The sequence below is a fragment of the Simochromis diagramma genome, unplaced genomic scaffold (genome assembly GCF_900408965.1).
Source record: "Simochromis diagramma unplaced genomic scaffold, fSimDia1.1 OVJJ01000571.1, whole genome shotgun sequence".
Lineage (NCBI taxonomy): Eukaryota > Metazoa > Chordata > Actinopteri > Cichliformes > Cichlidae > Simochromis > Simochromis diagramma.
The window spans coordinates 2,617,204-2,635,673 of record NW_024386885.1 but is presented as its reverse complement, the minus strand read 5'-3'; the positions used below and the strand labels follow the sequence as shown (position 1 = coordinate 2,635,673).

General features: G+C 41.0%; 1 protein-coding gene across 2 annotated transcripts in view; it reads left to right on the top strand.

Annotated features, from left to right (window-relative positions):
* Positions 1–18,470, top strand: part of sorcs3 (sortilin related VPS10 domain containing receptor 3) — a 233,707-nt gene that overhangs the window by 160,923 nt on the left and 54,314 nt on the right. For both annotated transcript variants that reach the window (XM_040033520.1, XM_040033521.1), the window contains 7 exons: positions 2,707–2,780; positions 4,075–4,139; positions 4,720–4,838; positions 8,087–8,176; positions 8,762–8,941; positions 15,153–15,299; positions 16,836–16,938. In XM_040033520.1, coding sequence (XP_039889454.1) covers positions 2,707–2,780; positions 4,075–4,139; positions 4,720–4,838; positions 8,087–8,176; positions 8,762–8,941; positions 15,153–15,299; positions 16,836–16,938 — 778 coding nt within the window. The remainder of the gene's footprint in view (positions 1–2,706; positions 2,781–4,074; positions 4,140–4,719; positions 4,839–8,086; positions 8,177–8,761; positions 8,942–15,152; positions 15,300–16,835; positions 16,939–18,470) is intronic.

The following is an 18,470-nucleotide window of genomic DNA, read 5'->3' as shown; positions in this document are numbered from 1 at the left end:
CTGATATCCACTTACGAGGACATTATACAGCCACTGTGGATCTCATTTTTCTCAGAAACAAAAATCAGCTACAAAACAAAACAAAACTGGTAACTCTTTGTTTTTACATTCATCAGGTCTCAATCAGCCCAAATAGCAAGGAGAAATTGAAAATGTATGCCATGAACGAGTTCGGATCTTGGGAGGTTAAATAAGATTGGAGGACAATTTATAAGCTAAGCTCATCAGACTTGGTGTTAAAATCCATAAGAACAATTATCCTAGTGTCTTGTGCTTTGGGTCGGGGAGGGGTAAAAACTTCTTTGGGGTAATCAGGTTGGAACCCCCCTTCATTAGTTCTATTGATAGGCCCTCAACATCTCCAGAAAGGCAATAAGACCGACTTAACACCAGGCTTGTACTTCATCCAGCTGATCTTTGTTCGCTTCATAATTGTTATGGATAGAATTGTCCATTCAGATGATGCTGAAATTTTGTAACTTTCTCTTTAAAACAGCTGCAGCAATGAAAAATCCATATTACCATTAATTACCATTAACCACCAAACCTATCTTCAGTGTTAAATGTTAAATTCATAAAATAGAGAATCTTCTTTGTAAAATCTTTGACTCTAATGTGCCTGGACATTTATGATGATTAGTTTGTATTTAATGAGATAATGCCAATATCATTTAAACCACAAATTTGTAATGGAAAAAATAACATTCTCAGTCAAAATCATCAAAATAAGAAAACATCAGAGGTTTCAGGGTGACATCAGCCATTTATATGAACTAATTACTCAGAAGTTTGAAAAACAAGTAAAAGAAAAATGAAGAAAACAATGAAAGAATAAGATTGTGGATACAAGCAGAGATGAGCTTCCACTCCTGTGAAGGCTGGCAGCTGACGTCAGCCTCACTATATCTGAGAACAGTGCTCTGATGAAAAACTAAGAGCCAAGTGTGTTTATTAAAAGTCTTTTAATGTTTGCAAAGCAGTGTGTCGGCATTGTTTCTATTTCTTGCTCATAGTGTGTGTCCTTGGATGCACGTGTTTGATATCTGCATTTGTAAAGTGGTGCTCCCCAGCTAACTCATTTGCATTTATTCTGTTCGTGAAGAGGCAAATAAGTGAAATCCAATGAATCACAACAACTTTAAATTAGATGATGAAGGTAGCCTGCCTACCTGGTGACATAGAGCTTCCCCTGCAATGCTGACGAAATACATTTGCAGCAGGTGACAAATGTGTATATTTTTTATCAGAGTAAGTACAGATTTGCTGTGATAAAAGACAACAAGTGGGAACATTAGCATAGCCCTCAAATGGGGCTACCGACTCACAGAGCTGCATGAAAATAATAATACACAGGCCCAGCAAGGGTGCTGTTTCTACAACATCAATCAACAGAGACTTGGAAAATGCACCAGGGTTATTAATCGTTTGCTCGAGCACAAGAAAATGTAATTAGTACATTAAAATTGGGCCAGTGACTCCATGCTATGATCCTGTATGCCAGCTGAGCTATATATCATTCCATGCATTTGTGGAAATTCCAATAACAGAAGTAAGGGTTTGGAGAAAAGTTTGTATGTCCAACATTGATTTTTAGGACTAAAACCTCCCAAAGATCTTCAAGTACTTACTCATCAAGCTGAAGTTGGCCACATTATATACATTATTATATTAAAAAATTCCCCTCTCACTCCTGTGGCCGGTCTTTATCCTTCAAGCTCAGGTCTTCTACCAGAGGCCTGGGAGCGTGAGGGTCCTACACAGTATTGTTGCTGTTCCTAGGGCTGTGCTCTTCTCGACAGAGATCTCAGATGTCTGAGATCTAGGAGGCAGAGGTCTACCACACCAGGCATGACCCCAGGGAAGGCCCCAGGTGCAGGCTGTGTAAAGATGCCCCTGAGATAATCCAGCACATAACAGCAGGGTGCAAGATGCTAGCAGGCAGGGCATACATGGAACGCCATAGTATAGTATACAGGAACACCTGTGCCGAGTATAATACAGATGTTGCTGGAAGTCTGAATGTCAAAATCGTTGACCCCCCCTTAGGATGGTCAAGACTGACAGAGCTAAGATCCTGTGGGTATTCCAGATAGTAGTGGTTGAGAAGCAGAGGAAGAAGGCTGTAGTGATAGATGTAGCTATACTGAATGAACATGGAACACAACAAGCTCAGGCTGAGAGAAGAACTCGAAAAGATGTGGAGGGTGAAGGTAACAGCCGTCCCAGTGGAAAGCGCAGCATTCAGCGAAGTGACTCCCAAGATAGGAACAACATCCGAGACCTCTGTCCAGAAGAGCTAAGATACTGCGCAGGACCATCAAGCTTCCAGGCTTCTGGAAGAGGACCTGAGCTTGAAAGACAAACACTGCCTGCAGAGGCGAGAGGGGAATTATATGTGTGTGTTATTTGCATAAATGCTTCATTTTCAGATCTATACCTCTTATTAGTAACACGAGAAGGGAATAGAGAGGCCTCGGTCTGTGATAAAATGCTAGCTTGAATGGTTGGTCATTGATGATGATAGCATTTCAGTGGTATGGCAGCCCATCTACCGATAATGCCCCAGGCTAACCTCTACCCTGAAATTTACCAGTCGTGTCTAAAAAGCACTCATCATCTCTTGTGATTAGAATCCAGATGAATGGAGAAACATGTTCATCTTGCTAAAAGACTTGTTTCCCCCCCCTTTCTCTCATATCTCTGCAGCTGTACAGCTCGGTAGACTTCGGAAGAAAATGGCAGCTCATCCACGAACACGTCACGCCAAACAGATTCTACTGGTGAGTCACTCATTCTCACATCTCCACTTTTCCCCCTTTTTATTCTGCTCCATTCCTCTTCCCCAAAGTTTTGTTTGCTCAGGAATGCAGAAAGTGTTGCTCGTGTTCGGGGCGACTGAGCAAGTGATATTGATGGCTTAGAACAAGCTATGTGACTGACTGGTGATGCTGCTAAAATTCTGCACATTTTCTATCCCTTGATACAATCAGGCAGAGATTAATCTCCTTCTTCAGAATGCGTTTTGCATTCAGCGTCCGAGGGCATGTCGCATTCCACTTCATTTCTCACACTCACACCCTGCTCATATCAGGCGTCCTGCAAGACCAAATTATTATTTTTACATTTGCAGTAGAAGGGAGAGGGGTGAATCTCTACAGATACATACATGCAGATACATGAGCTATGACTAATAATGGATCCAGGACGTTCCTGTCGCTTCCTATCCAGTCATGTCTGCTGCTCACTCCCCCTGCAGTGTACCTACTATGTCTGAAAGTGCACACTCATCACAAACGTAGGGCCGAATATATTCCAGCTCAGTGCTCGCTGCCCCACTCTGATGTGACTGGGGTGTGCCTGGGATTGCTTTTGGCTATATGCACCACAACTTGCATAAATCTGGAGCTTTCTTTGCCATTGTGGCATAAGCCTAAATAGTGTGCACAATCCGTTGTAGAGTTTGCCCTTCACTGCCAAAGCCCCCTCAAGGACATTTATACACTGGATGAGCCTTTAGCAATGGCTAGGCAGTCCTCCAGTTGGCCGTATTTAGACAATGGCCTCATCAGCCTCCAGGGGCTATGAAATACCACCACAATGGGAGCGCTGTATCCATCTAGTCTAATCCACCAGCAGTGAAATGAACAAGAAAGCACGATTATTCTCTGAGATACAGTCATAGTCAGAGAGTGTAGTGGCCTTGTACCATTCAGTCGAAGATAAGGAGATTGTATTTCTTTGCATTGTTGTATTTTGCTGAAATGGGATTTGGGCTTTACTCTGTTCTCCTTACTATGTCTAAGATCTGAGATTTTATTGGGGGGGGGGGTTGTACTCATACAGAGCCAATAGTAGGCAAAAAAGTTTGGTGGAGAACGTTTAAATACGTGTTCATTTACTTGTGACCATGTTTAAAAGGAACAACTATCATTGCAAAATATATACAGAACAGAAAATGCACAATAGCTTCATTTCTAATTAATCAGTAACAGAAGTAGCTTCTCCTTTACATCCTTTTCTTTTTCTTTATGCTTATAAAAACTTAGTTTATTCTGCTTTTTCATTCTCTCCCAGGTCTGTCACAGGCCTAGACAAGGAGCCAGATCTGGTCCACATGGAAGCTCACACACCAGATGGAAGTAGGTGACTTACACACAAAGACGAGTAATGAGCAGGTGTCTATAGGCATGAATTCCTCTTTGTGAAAAGAAGTCGTCCCCAAGGAAACGGCATTGGCTCACCCCACCAATGAACCCAGCGTATGATTCTTGATGAATATGGCTTCTTTTATTTTCCCTCTCATTCAGTGAATGTCGTCTCCGTAACTCTGAAAGGCCACAACATCAAGGTCGTCTATACTGTAGCCAACATAAGTGAAACTGCCACTGTGTGATGTCGGTGTAGCGTCACTGCAAAAACCAAGAATTGCTTTTTTCCTCCTCTTGGTGTCGCATGATTGACAGATGGAGATGCTCGTTTATGGCGTCTACACGATGAAAATAAATCAGGTGCTACACAGAGAGGCAAATTATTCAGAGAGACTCTGCACTCTGCAAATTAGATTAAAAAAATCATTTGATCTAATTGGGAAGGAAATGGTTAGCTTACAAAGACACTTTTAACTCATCACTCGTTACAAAATCTTGCTACAGCTGTTGTTCTGTATATATGGACTAGCAGAATACATAATGCTAACCTGCATTTCTTCCTATGCGACAGATGTGCAGTATGTCACGTGCAGAGCTCAGATGTGCACAGAAGCTAACAGGAACTACCCGTTCCCAGGTTACATTGACATCAGCTCTTTGGTGGTTCAAGATGACTACATATTCATTCAGGTAGGGCTTTGTACACTCTGTCCCATCACTATCTGATGCATGATTAATTATGCATGTTTAAAGATGTGCAAGATACGGTATATCTCCTATATTGAGAAGCACACTCAGCTTTTTGCATAAGCTGCAAGTGTGGATTTGAATGGCTTTTAGATAAATGGCCATTAAGGGCAGAGTGACTTTAGGAACTTTCGCGCTACAGCTGGCCTCAGATAGTTTTTGATCTGTTGAAATGTATTTAAAATATTGCTAAATTCAGGTGTTTCTTTCCTGTCATACTATTTCTGGTATGAGTTTTTTTTTTTTTTTTTTTTGCAAATGATTTCACTTGGCAGGAATAAAATATGTAAAAATCATTTTATGTTAACCTCAACTGAACATTTGTGCTTTGTTTTCCTGTGTGAGCAGTTTTAATATTCATCCTAGCCACAGAGTGGTGTGTCATATTAATCACGATTTGTGTAACAGAAAAATCTGAAATGGTAATGTCCTGAATCCCAAGTAACACAGATGCAGTTTATGGGTTGTATTTTAATTTCCTCTCCAGCGTGAATATTATTTACTTTGACATTGTGCAAATGAGGTTTCATACATTTAAAAGTCAACAGGAAACGTTGGGATAATTACACACCTAGTCCATGGCAATGCCAGTTTTATTCAAATTTTCCTCAAAAAAAACTGCAGCGGTATCTGATATGTGCTAAAAATGTTTTAGGTAGAAGGAAAAAGATGGATCTGGTTTTGGTTTCTCATTATCGGTTTGTCTTTTTAAAAATCGATGTTGATGAGACGGTGGCTGCAAGTCTTGCAAACATCAGATCATAGCTGCATCTTTTTAAACCACCTGCAAAAAACATGATTTTCAGGTTTCACAGCAAGAACTACAGCAGATGGCACTTGTGCTCCTCCAAAGACCCTTACCCCTTTCACCTCTTCACATCCAACAGAAGCATCACATAGACTTACACCAGCCTCAGAAATTGAGTCATCCAACTTGATGCATTTTATAATCGTAGCTGGATGTTCTGAATACCATTTTAAGTTAATATTATTAATTTATAATCATGGTTTTGAGGTGCAGTAGTTGTAAATTCTCTTGCTGTTTGATCCTGCTAAATGTTTTATTCAGTAGAGAATGGGTGGGTTCAGAAACTCAGCTTGATTCACCTGCAGGCAAGTCCTTCCTCCGGAACCTTTTCTGCCCTTGGCAGCACATTAGACAAAGAAATAGAGTGGTTCTCCAAAGATCCTTCAATCCTGTTTGACCTCTCTGAAGTCTTTCAAATAAACTCACAAGCACTCAACCAGAACCACCCCTTCAATTCAAGCACCTCCACATTTTAGCACGTATGCGTCACAGATGAAAGATCCTGAAAGGGATGGGGAAAAAAATCCATCATACCAATTCCTCTTAAAGTTCAAACTGCCTCTGGTTACCCAGCCATCGATCTCCTGCTCCTTCACTCGATTGCATGTGGGACTGTTCTACAGCACTCGCTGCTAGGCTGCTATGTTTCCTCTCAGTGCTCAGTGTTTTCTCTCTGCTGGACCACTCGCAACGCTTGCAAGATCGGTAAAAGAATCGCCTCTGTCGTACAACATTAATGCTGACTTCACTTCTCTTTAGTCGAGAACCACAAGCTCTGATTTGAAGGTTTTCCTCTAATGAATTTCATAGTGTCATTGACAGGGAAGAAAAGTAGGTTATGAACCTGCAGTCTCACTTTGCTGGGTGCTTCTCTATTTGTACAAAGTGCTTCTGTCTTCTGTGGTCTTGCGCCTAATGACAATTCTCCATCACCCACCATTCCCGTGTTTCCTTGCTGCATAAGCTGACAGCTTAGAGTGTTTGCAAAGAGTCTAGACCATTAGGATGTGTTTTTTTTCTTTCCTACACAGCAGATGAGGCTCAGTTAGGTAACTTAAAGATTTCTCTTGACAAAGAATAATGAGACTATTGATTCTCCTACGAGATATTTACCAAAGTCCACTTTGATACCACCAGTGCATTGACACCTGGGCTGCATCTTCTGAATCCAAGCCAGGAGGTTGCTATAAATGGCTGAGTTAAAAAAATAGCATAAAAAAGAAAAGACTCCTGGGTAGCCACAATATCCAGCTTTGCCACGAAAATAAGCAGGTGGAAAAGCCAGAAATTGATGTGTACTTTTTCCCAAACTTTAATTGTTTAGACAAATATGGTATGATGTCAGTAATGAGTTGACACATAAGGCCTTCTCCCCTGCATTTGTTTATCAGCAGCAAATCTGAAAGTCAGAGAGAACTGCTACGTGGAAAAAGCAAAGTATCCTGAGACTCAAAGCTTCGAGGAGTATAGAAGGACGTGTACCACGTATTATACCGTGAGGACAAAAGTCTCATTTAATCTTATAAGAGAAAAAAATACCTTTTACCAGATTTGGATAGTTGTTCATTCTTAATCAGTTGTTATTGGGCCTAAATGTGCGCTTAGTTTGCTTGTTTCCTCGTCACAAAGTGTGCTCACAGCAGGTAGCCCATTTCACAGTTTTACGCCGGATCCACTTCCTGGCACGACTCCAAAGGGGATTTGTGGTTCTGGCTGGAACTGAAGCAACAACTTTTCACTTGGCAAATGAATGTGAAACTACTATATGGAGCCACTGTTACTGGGCTGTAAGATACAAAAACAACTACAGAAATATCATCAAATGTTCACACATAAAAGGCTTCCAGTTTCACTTCTAACCACCAAACATACACATTAAAAACATCTATGTGTACATCAGATCCATAAGCACCGGGACTTATGAAACCATGAAGATCTGATTGAAACGTAAGTTTCAGCTTCAATTCAAGGTGTGTAACCGCGCAGCCAACAGAAAACTGGACCAGCACCAGTTTTTTGTGAAGGCGGTCCTTTGTTTTGCTCTCCACATGGACTGACTGCCTGAATACAACCATAGCGTTCTCAATCAACTGCACAAACCACACGAAAATCACAAGGCTGGTGACAATGTGGAAACACGGTTAATAATAGTCACGAGTGCGCTACAGGTGATAGATTCGGGTGCGCTGTCATACTGCCGATCACATGGGTGTGGAAAAAGTCTCGTCGTGAATTAGATGTGTACAAGCATCTATACTCCTTTTGCGCTGCACACCTGCACCCTCCAAACTATACTTCACACTATATAAAATTATGCATAATAGCCAGAAACGCTGCATACCGTGTGTAATGTATTTAATTAATAGAGTATTATATGTTCTAGGTTCCTACATCAGGGCGAGCCACATATTATGTGTCCTACAAGAGAGAGCCGTTTATACAAATCAAGCTGCCCAAATATTCCCTGCCTAAGGTAAGCTGCAGTGCCTTTACTTGATGATGATGATGACACACAGACATGCTTTTAACCTATGACACACCCATCAGCTCACCAGTGACTTGTTTAGGGTCAGGGTTTGGATCACATCTTTCCATTTCTCTGGAGCTTCCATTCACTGGTAAAACCAAACAAAGGTATAATATAATGTAAGACATTTCATTTATATAAGGCTCTTCTAAACAGCTTCTATTTTCTGATATAATATAGAAAAAGTCAGGTCACTGCCCTTTTCCATTCATACTTATATAACTTCCACCCATCCATTCGCTTCCGCATATCCTTTTCAGGGTCGCGGGGGGCGCTGGAGCCTAACCCAGCTGTCATAGGGCGAAAGGCGGGGTACACCCTGGACAGGTCGCCAGTCTGTCGCAGGGCACTTATATAACTTACTCCATATTAAGAATAAGGCCCATTCTTTACAGTATGTCATCAACCATTTATATTCACACCTCAGCATTGATCTCATGACCAGTCCCATGGGGTCAGCATGTTCTAATCCGTCACCTCTCTGCCTCCGGTCATAACTCTTCTTAATCTCTCCCCCCGCTCTCTTGATAGGATTTACACATCGTCAGCACTGACGAGAAGCAGGTATTTGCTGCAGTGCAGGAATGGAACCAGAATGACACCTACAACCTCTACCTGTCTGACACCAGAGGGATCTACTTCACCTTGGCCATGGAAAATGTCAAGACCACCAGGGGCATTGGAGGGAACCAGATGCTAGACCTATACGAGGTAGACGCCTGATGAAATTAGTCACCCTGTGTGGATTCTGAAATAATGAATTCATGGGAAATTACAGAGATTAGTATTATTTTCACTCATTAGATCTGCAATATGGTAAACAGATACAGGTAGATGTGTGTGTCAACATTATTGGGGAAGAGCTGTTTCACAGCAAAAACAAAATCACAATCAACAAAAGGTGTGAAATACAGGTTACTGTGTCCACGGACAGCATGAGTGAATGAGGTGCTGAGCTGAAGTGTGACTGAGCATTTAGAATAGTCTGAGCTTTTGACTATGGATTAGGGATTGTTTGGATAGTACTGGTAGTGTTTGTTCACAGACACTGACAGAAATTAACGGAAAGTATGATAGACGCGCTTTAAATATATGAATTTAACCAAATATTTGACAGTGTGGTACACAGAGGCTTTTTTCTATCAGCTGTTGTTCAAGTCTTCAGCATTTTTATTTGAACATTAACTCAATGTGAGGTATTGCTATTGAATATCAGCTCACACTGTGAAAACAATATGACTTTAGTGTTGTGTAAATTAAGAACTCCAGAATCCTCCTATCAAACACGCCTCTAACGCATCAGCAATAACTGCTATTAGCAGCAGCACCGGAATTAGACTTCTAACATCAAGATCAATCAATCAATATGGAGTAATGACAGTGAGAAAGAGCGCTGTTGGAGGCTATTGTATTGCTCTGGTGAAAAGTGACATGGACACTGTTAGAGTGAATTGTTAAATGTTTGTCATTTTTATGTTTACCATTTGTACATGGTTTTAAGGAATTCTTTCTGTCCTCCCCTCCCCAGATTCTTAAGATTCTGGGAGGGGGGCGGTAGTGTTTTTAATCACAGGAACATCCTTGTGAAGGTCTGTTTGATGTTGGTAAACCTCCCCTTTGTATGGCTTCACTGTGTTATCTGGGGTGAACCATCTAGGGTGTGGGGGAGACTACCCTCTTTATGACCAAGGATGTTCCTCCTGCTTTTATGCTATAGGACCCTTTGGTCACCAGGAGGTCTGACACACACACACACACACTGACACACACACACACTGACACACACACACACACACACACACACACACATTCTTACATAGATACAGAAGTTCACACATATACATACAATGCCTTTCTTGGAACCAAGGGGGCGTGGCTTTGTTCTGACGTGTTTTGTGTGAACTGTCTCTCAATAAAAGGCAGCAGGAGGAGGTCAGATCTGGAGGTCATTTTCGTGGTGGACACAGACGAGGCCTTCCTTGCACAAATAATCGATCGATCGACTGTCTTGTTTTCTTCATGATGAATAAGTCTCTAGAATTAGCGGGGCTTGTGGAAACACAGACCCAACAGACACCAGCAGAAAGTAGCCTTTAAAAAAGCAGTAATCCTTAAGCAGGAACTTAATAAAAAGTACCTGGCAGGTGACTGGATGAATAATCGCTAATATCGATGTCTCAGCCCATCATATCAGCCAGTTGAGCCATTCGACCTGGAGAAGAGGTCAACTCTTCGGTACAAACAGAAGGGATTTGGAAACTTTGGCTGCGCTTTGGCTTTTTTCTTTTTCCTGCTGCTTACTTAGAGATATTTTACATATTTTATTCATTGTGCATTTATTATCACAAAATAACAAAGGCTTTTTAATAAGGTACGCTCCATTCACAGATTTTAGCTCACTTCAGTCTTTGGCTTTGTGTGTGTGTGTGTGTGTGTGTGTGTGTGTGTGTACACACTAGTCTTCTGCATTAAATTAGGCAAAACGTATCTGTGTTTGTTGCATTAGGATAATTCATATGCAGTATTATAAAGACAAGATAAACTGTGGATAATATTGATGATGATGATGATGATGATACTGTTCCATCCATTTAAGCATATTATTAACATTACAGCACAAACATGAATAGCAATAAAACCTGCGGTCGTGTGCAACAGCACTGCTGTGACTTCTCAGAGCCAGGTTTGCATTTCAGGCTGCGAGCTTCCACCCTGCAAACATGCATACAGTGTAAAGAGTGCATTTAATGGGGCTCACTGCCATGCAGCTCTGGACTTGTAATGACCTTGTTAGCTAACCTACTGCCTGCTATACGGTTTTGTATTCATAGTAGAATTCCCTTCTCCACTCCCGGGTGAACCCAGTTTATCAGTCCTACACTGGCAGGTGTGACTGAGAGAGTGTGGAAGGAAGTGAGATATTGGCCAGTAGCAGTAACAGCAGGATGGTAATTAACAATGCCATTACTTGCCCTGAACAGTATGTGCATACGTGAGTGTGTGCGCAGTTTCTATTTCTATGCAGCAGTTGTTAAGGCCTTTAACCAAGCAGCATGACAAGGCGCTTTAATCGTGTTTGGCTTGGCCACATTTCCCGATCTGAACCTAAACAAGAGAGATGACACACTGCTACCCTGATAATCCAGACCCATTACACAAGGAAAGATATGTGCGACAGAATTCATCTCATTTATTGTTGTTGCTCTGTGACAAACCGTTCTTCACGCAGGCGACGTTTCAGACAGAAGCTGCAGCTCCAATCGGAGACGGCGAACTATGTGAAAGTTGTTTTGTTAGAAGTCATTTCTCTTCCCAGAGGGCCTCTGTTCTTTGTGCACCCTCCCTCCACAAATCAATTATTCTTTTTTCCCCCCCACACAGAAAATTGGACAATTATCTCCAGAATTAGAGGGATTATTTTATTGTCAATGAGATTGGACAAGGGCAATTTTTGTAATCATGAGCTTTTGTTGTGCAAACTAATTTTCTGTTGACATCAGGGCTCTACATCACCTGCTAAACCTTCCTTCAGTCTGAGAGTGGGCTTAGCAGGTGGCTCTTTGATGATTAGCAGTCAGATTGTGTGGAGTTCACTGTATCAAAAATCGTTTATCTCTCTCACAATAAACAGTTCAGGATGATTGATTGAAGACATTAAGTGGGTTGTTGTCGGTGGAGAGTATTTAATGATCTGGATGATACTGATACTCGGGATGATGTGGTTATTCACGGCTGTGTTTTCCCACCGGCAAGTGCAAACCCAACAACGCAACGTTCAACAGATGATTCAGACAAACTATTGACATCAAATACATGCCAGTCCCAACTGTGCGGTGTAGATGCACAATCTTGGATCTTTTTGTTATATTCTCACTCATGTTCTAGTGAGCGGTTTGTATGATTGTCCACTTCAGTGCAAAACTGCTCACTACTGTTATGGAAATCAATCTGGACACAAACGAGCCGTCTCTGAGATTTTAATTTGTCTTTGCAAACTTGTCAAACAACAATAGACGTCGGCAGCATTCTGCATGGTATTTGAGCGAGAATAATAACAAGCATAGAATCATTTATAGGAACAAGTTATCAGCCGGCCGTGGTCACAGAATACATTCAGAACATTCTGTGCAAACAAGTATATCTTATAAAAGAGGATGATATGAAGACAAAATCAGGATACCGCTGAGCCTTCCACTCATCAGTAAAAAAAATGGAACAACTACATTTTCTATCACACCACCACAACCAGCTGATGGATAGAGTACTGGGAGATGGTGCTCACAAGGTCGTGTTGTCAGATGTAAGGTTGTATATTCACTTAAGAGCAAGAGAACGGCGCAGTAACTGCAAAGGTCTTGAGCTATTCCCCATTTCTTTGTTTCCATCCATGAGTGTATTGAAACGTGTAGTACAGTATAGAAGATAAAAATAGTGTTTGTACAATTTAAACAACCTTGAAAGTCATTTTTTGGTACGACCACATTTATTCTGTAACACAGCAGTCTTTCATTTCTGCAAATAGTCTTTAGGAATAGTTCTTCTGGCTCCTTGAAGGACATTCAAACATCTTCCTTGGATGCTGGCTGATGTTTGTGTTGTTCTTTGCTGAGATGATTCCACACTGCTCCCATAATGTTGCTGTTTGAAGCTGTTTCTAATCAAGGACTTTCTAGATGGTGCTGCATGGTGGATTATCTGACAGTACTTTTCTGTATTCATAACTCTAAAAAGATCCCAGCACCACTGTCTGAAATGCAGACCATGAACAAACCTCTAGTGTAATTTAAAGATGGCTGTAAATTAGACTGGTGGTTAACAATAGTTTACCTGAAGGGCCAGATGCAAAATTGGTTTAGAGCATACTTCGTACCATGTTTTTGGCTAAAAGCAATTTGAAAATCTCATTGTTGGTGCAAGCAGCATGTCAAGTATATCTCCAAAACAAACTCATACATTTAGCAGTGGCATTAAGAACTAGGTGAAGGGTCATATAGGACAGTGTTTGTTCCTTTTCTGGGTAATCTTAATAGAAAAGTTTTCCAAGGACTGACAATCAATAAATAATCTCATTTATTCTCTGCTTCCAGCTCTATAAATCTGTGCCCCTTCTTTGAAAATTAGGTCAGGCTAAAGCAAAATGAAATCTTTTGCAGATCCAGTAAAATCGATTCATATTGATGTTTAATTGCATTAGAGACTTTTCATTTGTCTTCTACACACTCTTGGCAAAACCTCAAAATTAGATCTCAGACACTCAGAAAATGTTCCTCTGACTCTTTTACTCTGTTGCAAACAAACCACAAAAGAGTTCTTGTGTAATAATTAGTAATAATACTTTATTAAGTGATCATTATAGCTTCATGAAACACACCAAAATTACAATAAAAGAGGATGAATATTGATTTTTTTCACCTTTTTTCAAAAGGTAAAAATAAAAATTGTTGTGGAAGCACAAAAATGGTCCATGAACAGCGAACTGCAGTCATGACACTATTTAAGAAAGTTGGAACCTGCCCCAAATAATTCAGCCCAACATAAAAGTCCGAGGACACGCAAGAAAATATTAAACATTTATAATGATGATTCCACATTTAGTTTCCTGTGCTTAATCTAAAAAAAAAAAAAAAAACCCACAAAATAATTAAAACAAAATCATTTAATTTGTTTGCTACAGTGGAAAAAAACAAAAAACTGTTTGTACACGCTCCAGGTGAGGCGACACTTTTGCCAGGGCTTGTGGTGGTATTTTTGGAAATGCAAAAATAGGGTTATTCCCACACCTTCCACGAGCAGTCGGTGCTAATCAGTCAGTGTAACCCAGTGTGTGCTAGAGCAAAGCAGATTAAACCCAAATTCAAACGCAAAAATATAAAAGTTAATGCCAAATCTTTACCAACAGTCAGCTCACCAAGCAGCTGGGTGTTGGTCGGCTGGGTTGAAGAGCTGCTGCACAGTTGTCATGCAATATTCTTTGTTCCATTTCCACTCGCTCACAGCAAATAGCAGTAATCAGCGTGGCGTGAAGGCGGCAAATCAGCGCATTTCAGAGTAATCTGTGCTTTGGAACGGAGATCTGCGTCCTTCACCGTATCTTAAAGAAAGTCATGTGGGAGGAAAGAAAGGGGTGGATGCTGCTGGCCATATAAAGTTCTGCTTGTGTGTGTGTGTGTGTGTGAGTGTGTGTGTGCGTGACAGAGGAGGTGGAGGAAATAAATAATTACTGCCACAATTGACAGGTCAGGTTGGATGAGGACGGGAGGACCCTCGTTAGCCGCATCCATCCTGAGCCACATGTTTCTATGACAATGTCAAATGCGCTGCCTATTAGTGCCACTTATACAGACGTGCCCCTTCAGGGAGGCAAACACATCCATGTGGAGACCCTCACTATGGCAACCATTTAGAGTGACTCTGTCATTTCCATTGCATGTCATGCTTTGGTTTTGTTGAAGGATGTGTCTGATCCCTGAGAGACGACTGGCGGGGTGGATTTGGTCAGAGGACTGTGAGTCTACACTGTTACAGGTGTACGTGTGAGATTCGGTTCAATTGTTGGAAAACAGACAAGGTGTCACTTCTCAGCCGTCATCATTTTGTACTGTCTAGATTACTGAGACGTGTAAGGATATAATTACAGAGAGCACAGTGTAAGAAACTGCAGCCTGTTCTGTTGACGGTGTCTGCAGGACTGTCGGCTGAAGAAAGAAAAGATAAGCGCGCCATTTGCATTTAACTGGTGTTGTGAAGATTGCCGCCTCAATACACAAAATGCCTTTTCTGATGAGAGTGCCGGGTATGCTTTTTCATGCGCAACTGAGGCCCTAACTGTTATGGGTGTTGGGAGGGGTGTTGTGTGTAAAGTGCTCCCTGATGGCTTGCTTTAAAGATGGGTTTCAACCTGTTATGTGTCTGTGCCAATCAGGTGGCTGGAATTAAAGGCATGTTAATCGCCAACAAGAGGCACGACAACCAGGTGAAAACCTACATTACCTACAATAAAGGGCGGGACTGGAGGCTCCTGCAGGCTCCTGCATCTGACCTGGAGGGGAATGACATCCACTGCATACTGGTAACGTACACGTCAAATGCTGTCTTGTGTTTATGGAAGTTACACACAGACTAGTTTTCACATCTTAGTGAGGACATCAATTATACATGATCCTTTCCCCAGCTGCTTGCCCTAACCATAAGCCTGCCACTAAAACCACATTTTGAGTCTCAAAAATGTCTTCAAACTCGTGGGGACGGGTATTTTGGTCCCCACAGATATAGTAGCATACCAATTATCTGTCCTCACAAAGACATCTAAACCTGCAGACACAAAAATAGATTTTGCTGATTTGTAACACTGCTCTATAGCCAGAGCTTACTAATGCACCCTCATGAAGTCTGTTCTAAAACCTAAAATAAATCATCTGTGTAGTAAATAATAGTTGGAAATTGGTCTTTATGTTGGTGAAAGCCCTGATTCTCACAGGTATGAACAGTCTCACCAAGTCAGCAGTTACATTTCCCACAGCCAGATGTTTTCTGCACTGGACAAGCAAACTTTAGCTTAATCTGCTGCATTCTAGCTTTTAGGAAACCCCTTCCAGTGAACCGTGGACCTGTGTTATAGCATGTGGAAAAGATCTGCAACATCCATTCATTAAGAACTGGCTATCATTTAAAACTGCATGCTCAGATTGTTCAATGAATTCTAGTTATTTAAATTAATTTACAGTTAGGTGAGTACACATGGCCCAGATAGACATGTGCATGCAAATCCAAGTCATGTACAAAAAACTAATATTAGTGCATAATATAGATTAAAGTGCAACCTCTGTTTTAATCATGAGGAAGATGCAGTACTCGAGCGGCAGATCCCAGATCAGCTGTACGTGGTAAAGGTCTCATTAGATAGCTTCCTTGCATCTAAAACTAACAGGCAGACCGTTAGCAGGAATCATGGTCGAGACATTAGGAGGACTTCATGCTGTTTAAGAGGTTATTTCAGGGCCATGCGGTGTGGCTTACAGGTTCCCTGTGATTGTGCATTCATGTGACATTTTAATTACTGCTGTAGATTCCTTTTGATTACCCTGTTCAGTCCCACTGCCCTCGGTGTCCTTACACCAGTGACACGCTGTCTGCTGCAAAGATGAAAGCAGACACAGGTTTTTTTTCTGCTCCGTGAACAAATGTAATTGTCTTCTGTTGTTTGCATGCCCTGGAGGCTCAGCTTCACACTTTAATGCAAATTCCATCATTCTTTGTTTTAATGACAGATTAAATGTAATTAGCAAAACGTCTGAAGGCACCGTTAGCTTAGCTTTTGGGGATTTTTTTGTTGTTTGTTCTCTAATTTTTCTGACCCTATCATTTTCACATAACAGATCAGCCCTGCTTCCCATCCTATTACCTGGCAGTTAATTAGATAAGCTGATGCATAGCAAGACTGAGTTAGATCATACTTTGTATTATTGCCACTTACAGTGATGCACGTATGCATACACAGTTATACACACTTATTTTCAACTTGTCTGGGCACTGCATCTAAACTTCGGTGCTTCTTTTCTCTAAAATCAACATCCACTTCAGTTTATTTCTGTTAAATCTTTTACAGCCTTTCTGCTCTCTTCATCTACAACTCCAAATGTCTGAGAATCCTTACTTGTCAGGAACAATTTCCACCAAGAATTCTGCACCGGGAATGATAGTTGCCACAGGTGAGTAAAAACACTGAACACCAAAGACAGTCTGCACATTAAAAATGCATAAGATGACTTTTTTTTTTCATACGCTGAACACTTTACATTTACCAATGTCTGCACGTGTAAGGTAGCTTAAAAATCAGGATCTTCTCTGACTGCTTCAGCTGCTTCTAACAGACTGATTTCGATCATATGTGGAGGTTGCAGGTTAAATTTTGGAATGTGCATGCTTATGCTTGCTCACAGGTGGCTTCCCTCACTGGCACTGCCTCTTTTCTGCTCCATCTCAACATCAACACAACCTAGACACCAACACAAACTCCACACAAGCACACTGATATGGCTTCAGGTGCTATTTCTTTAGTGATAGCGTTAGTAAGCAAGCTCTTTGTCTAAATGAAGGCTAACATCAGCTGCCATTAGAAAAATGTTTCCGGGTAAAATGGACTCATGAAGTGTCTCTCTTCTTGCTCTTGTTAGTGAGCGTCCAAGTAACTCGCGATCAGAGATGGGCAGTAACGCGTTGCAAGTAATCTGATTACTTTTTTCAAGTAACGAGTAAAGTAAGGGATTACTATTGCAAAAAGGTAATTAGATTACCGTTACGTTCCCGTAGGAACGCTGCGTTACTGCGTTAATAAAACCGTGATTTTTTTTGCGAGAATGTCTCATGACAGTGACGTAAGCGAGTGCGACGTTCGTGACAACAGCTGTGTGCAGATCAACAGTGGATCATATATCGAGTGCAGAGAGAGTATGAGCGTGCAGCATTTAAAGCGTGGAAGCACTGACCTTACTTTGAGTTTGATTCCATAAAAAGTGACAAAAACATTAGTGTCCGCTGTGCGTGGGAAGAAAACTTCTTTTTACAGCGAAAAAAACCCCTAAACTTCCAAACAAGCACCGAGTAGCTACGACGTAATGGGAAACTCACAGAGAAACTGCCGTATCCTTCCACTGACCGCGGCACACCTGCACCAGGGTAAACCTCCGCCTACCCAACTCCTGCTTTACAGGTGAAAATAGAGCAACAGGACCGCTGAGTCTTTGACTTTATTTATTTTCTGCTGTGTTTCACTTGCATCTATTTGAAAGACTGAGTGTAAACACAAAAAATATTTTATTTTATGAGCTGGAATGTGCAGAAAATAGGTTTAAATGTTAAACAAATTTCTTCCAGTCAGAGAATGTTGCAGATAATTAAATGTTTGCTTGATACATAAAGTTAAAAGATTAAAACTAATAAAACAAGTTTTAAAAAGAGACTTTTCCATCTGATTACATTTTGTATGATGATTATGCAGAAAAAGTAGAATTGGGCTGAAAGAGCTATCGCTTTATCACCTCTTCAGGTTGTAAATCATGTTTTTAAAAAGTAACTAAGTAACTATGTAATTAATTACTTTTGAAAATAAGTAATCAGTAAAGTAACGGGATTACTTTTTGGGGGAAGTAATCAGTAATTAGTTACTGATTACTTTTTCAAGTAACTTGACCAACACTGCTCACGATACATTCATCTCATTCCTCTGTAAATCTTACAGTTG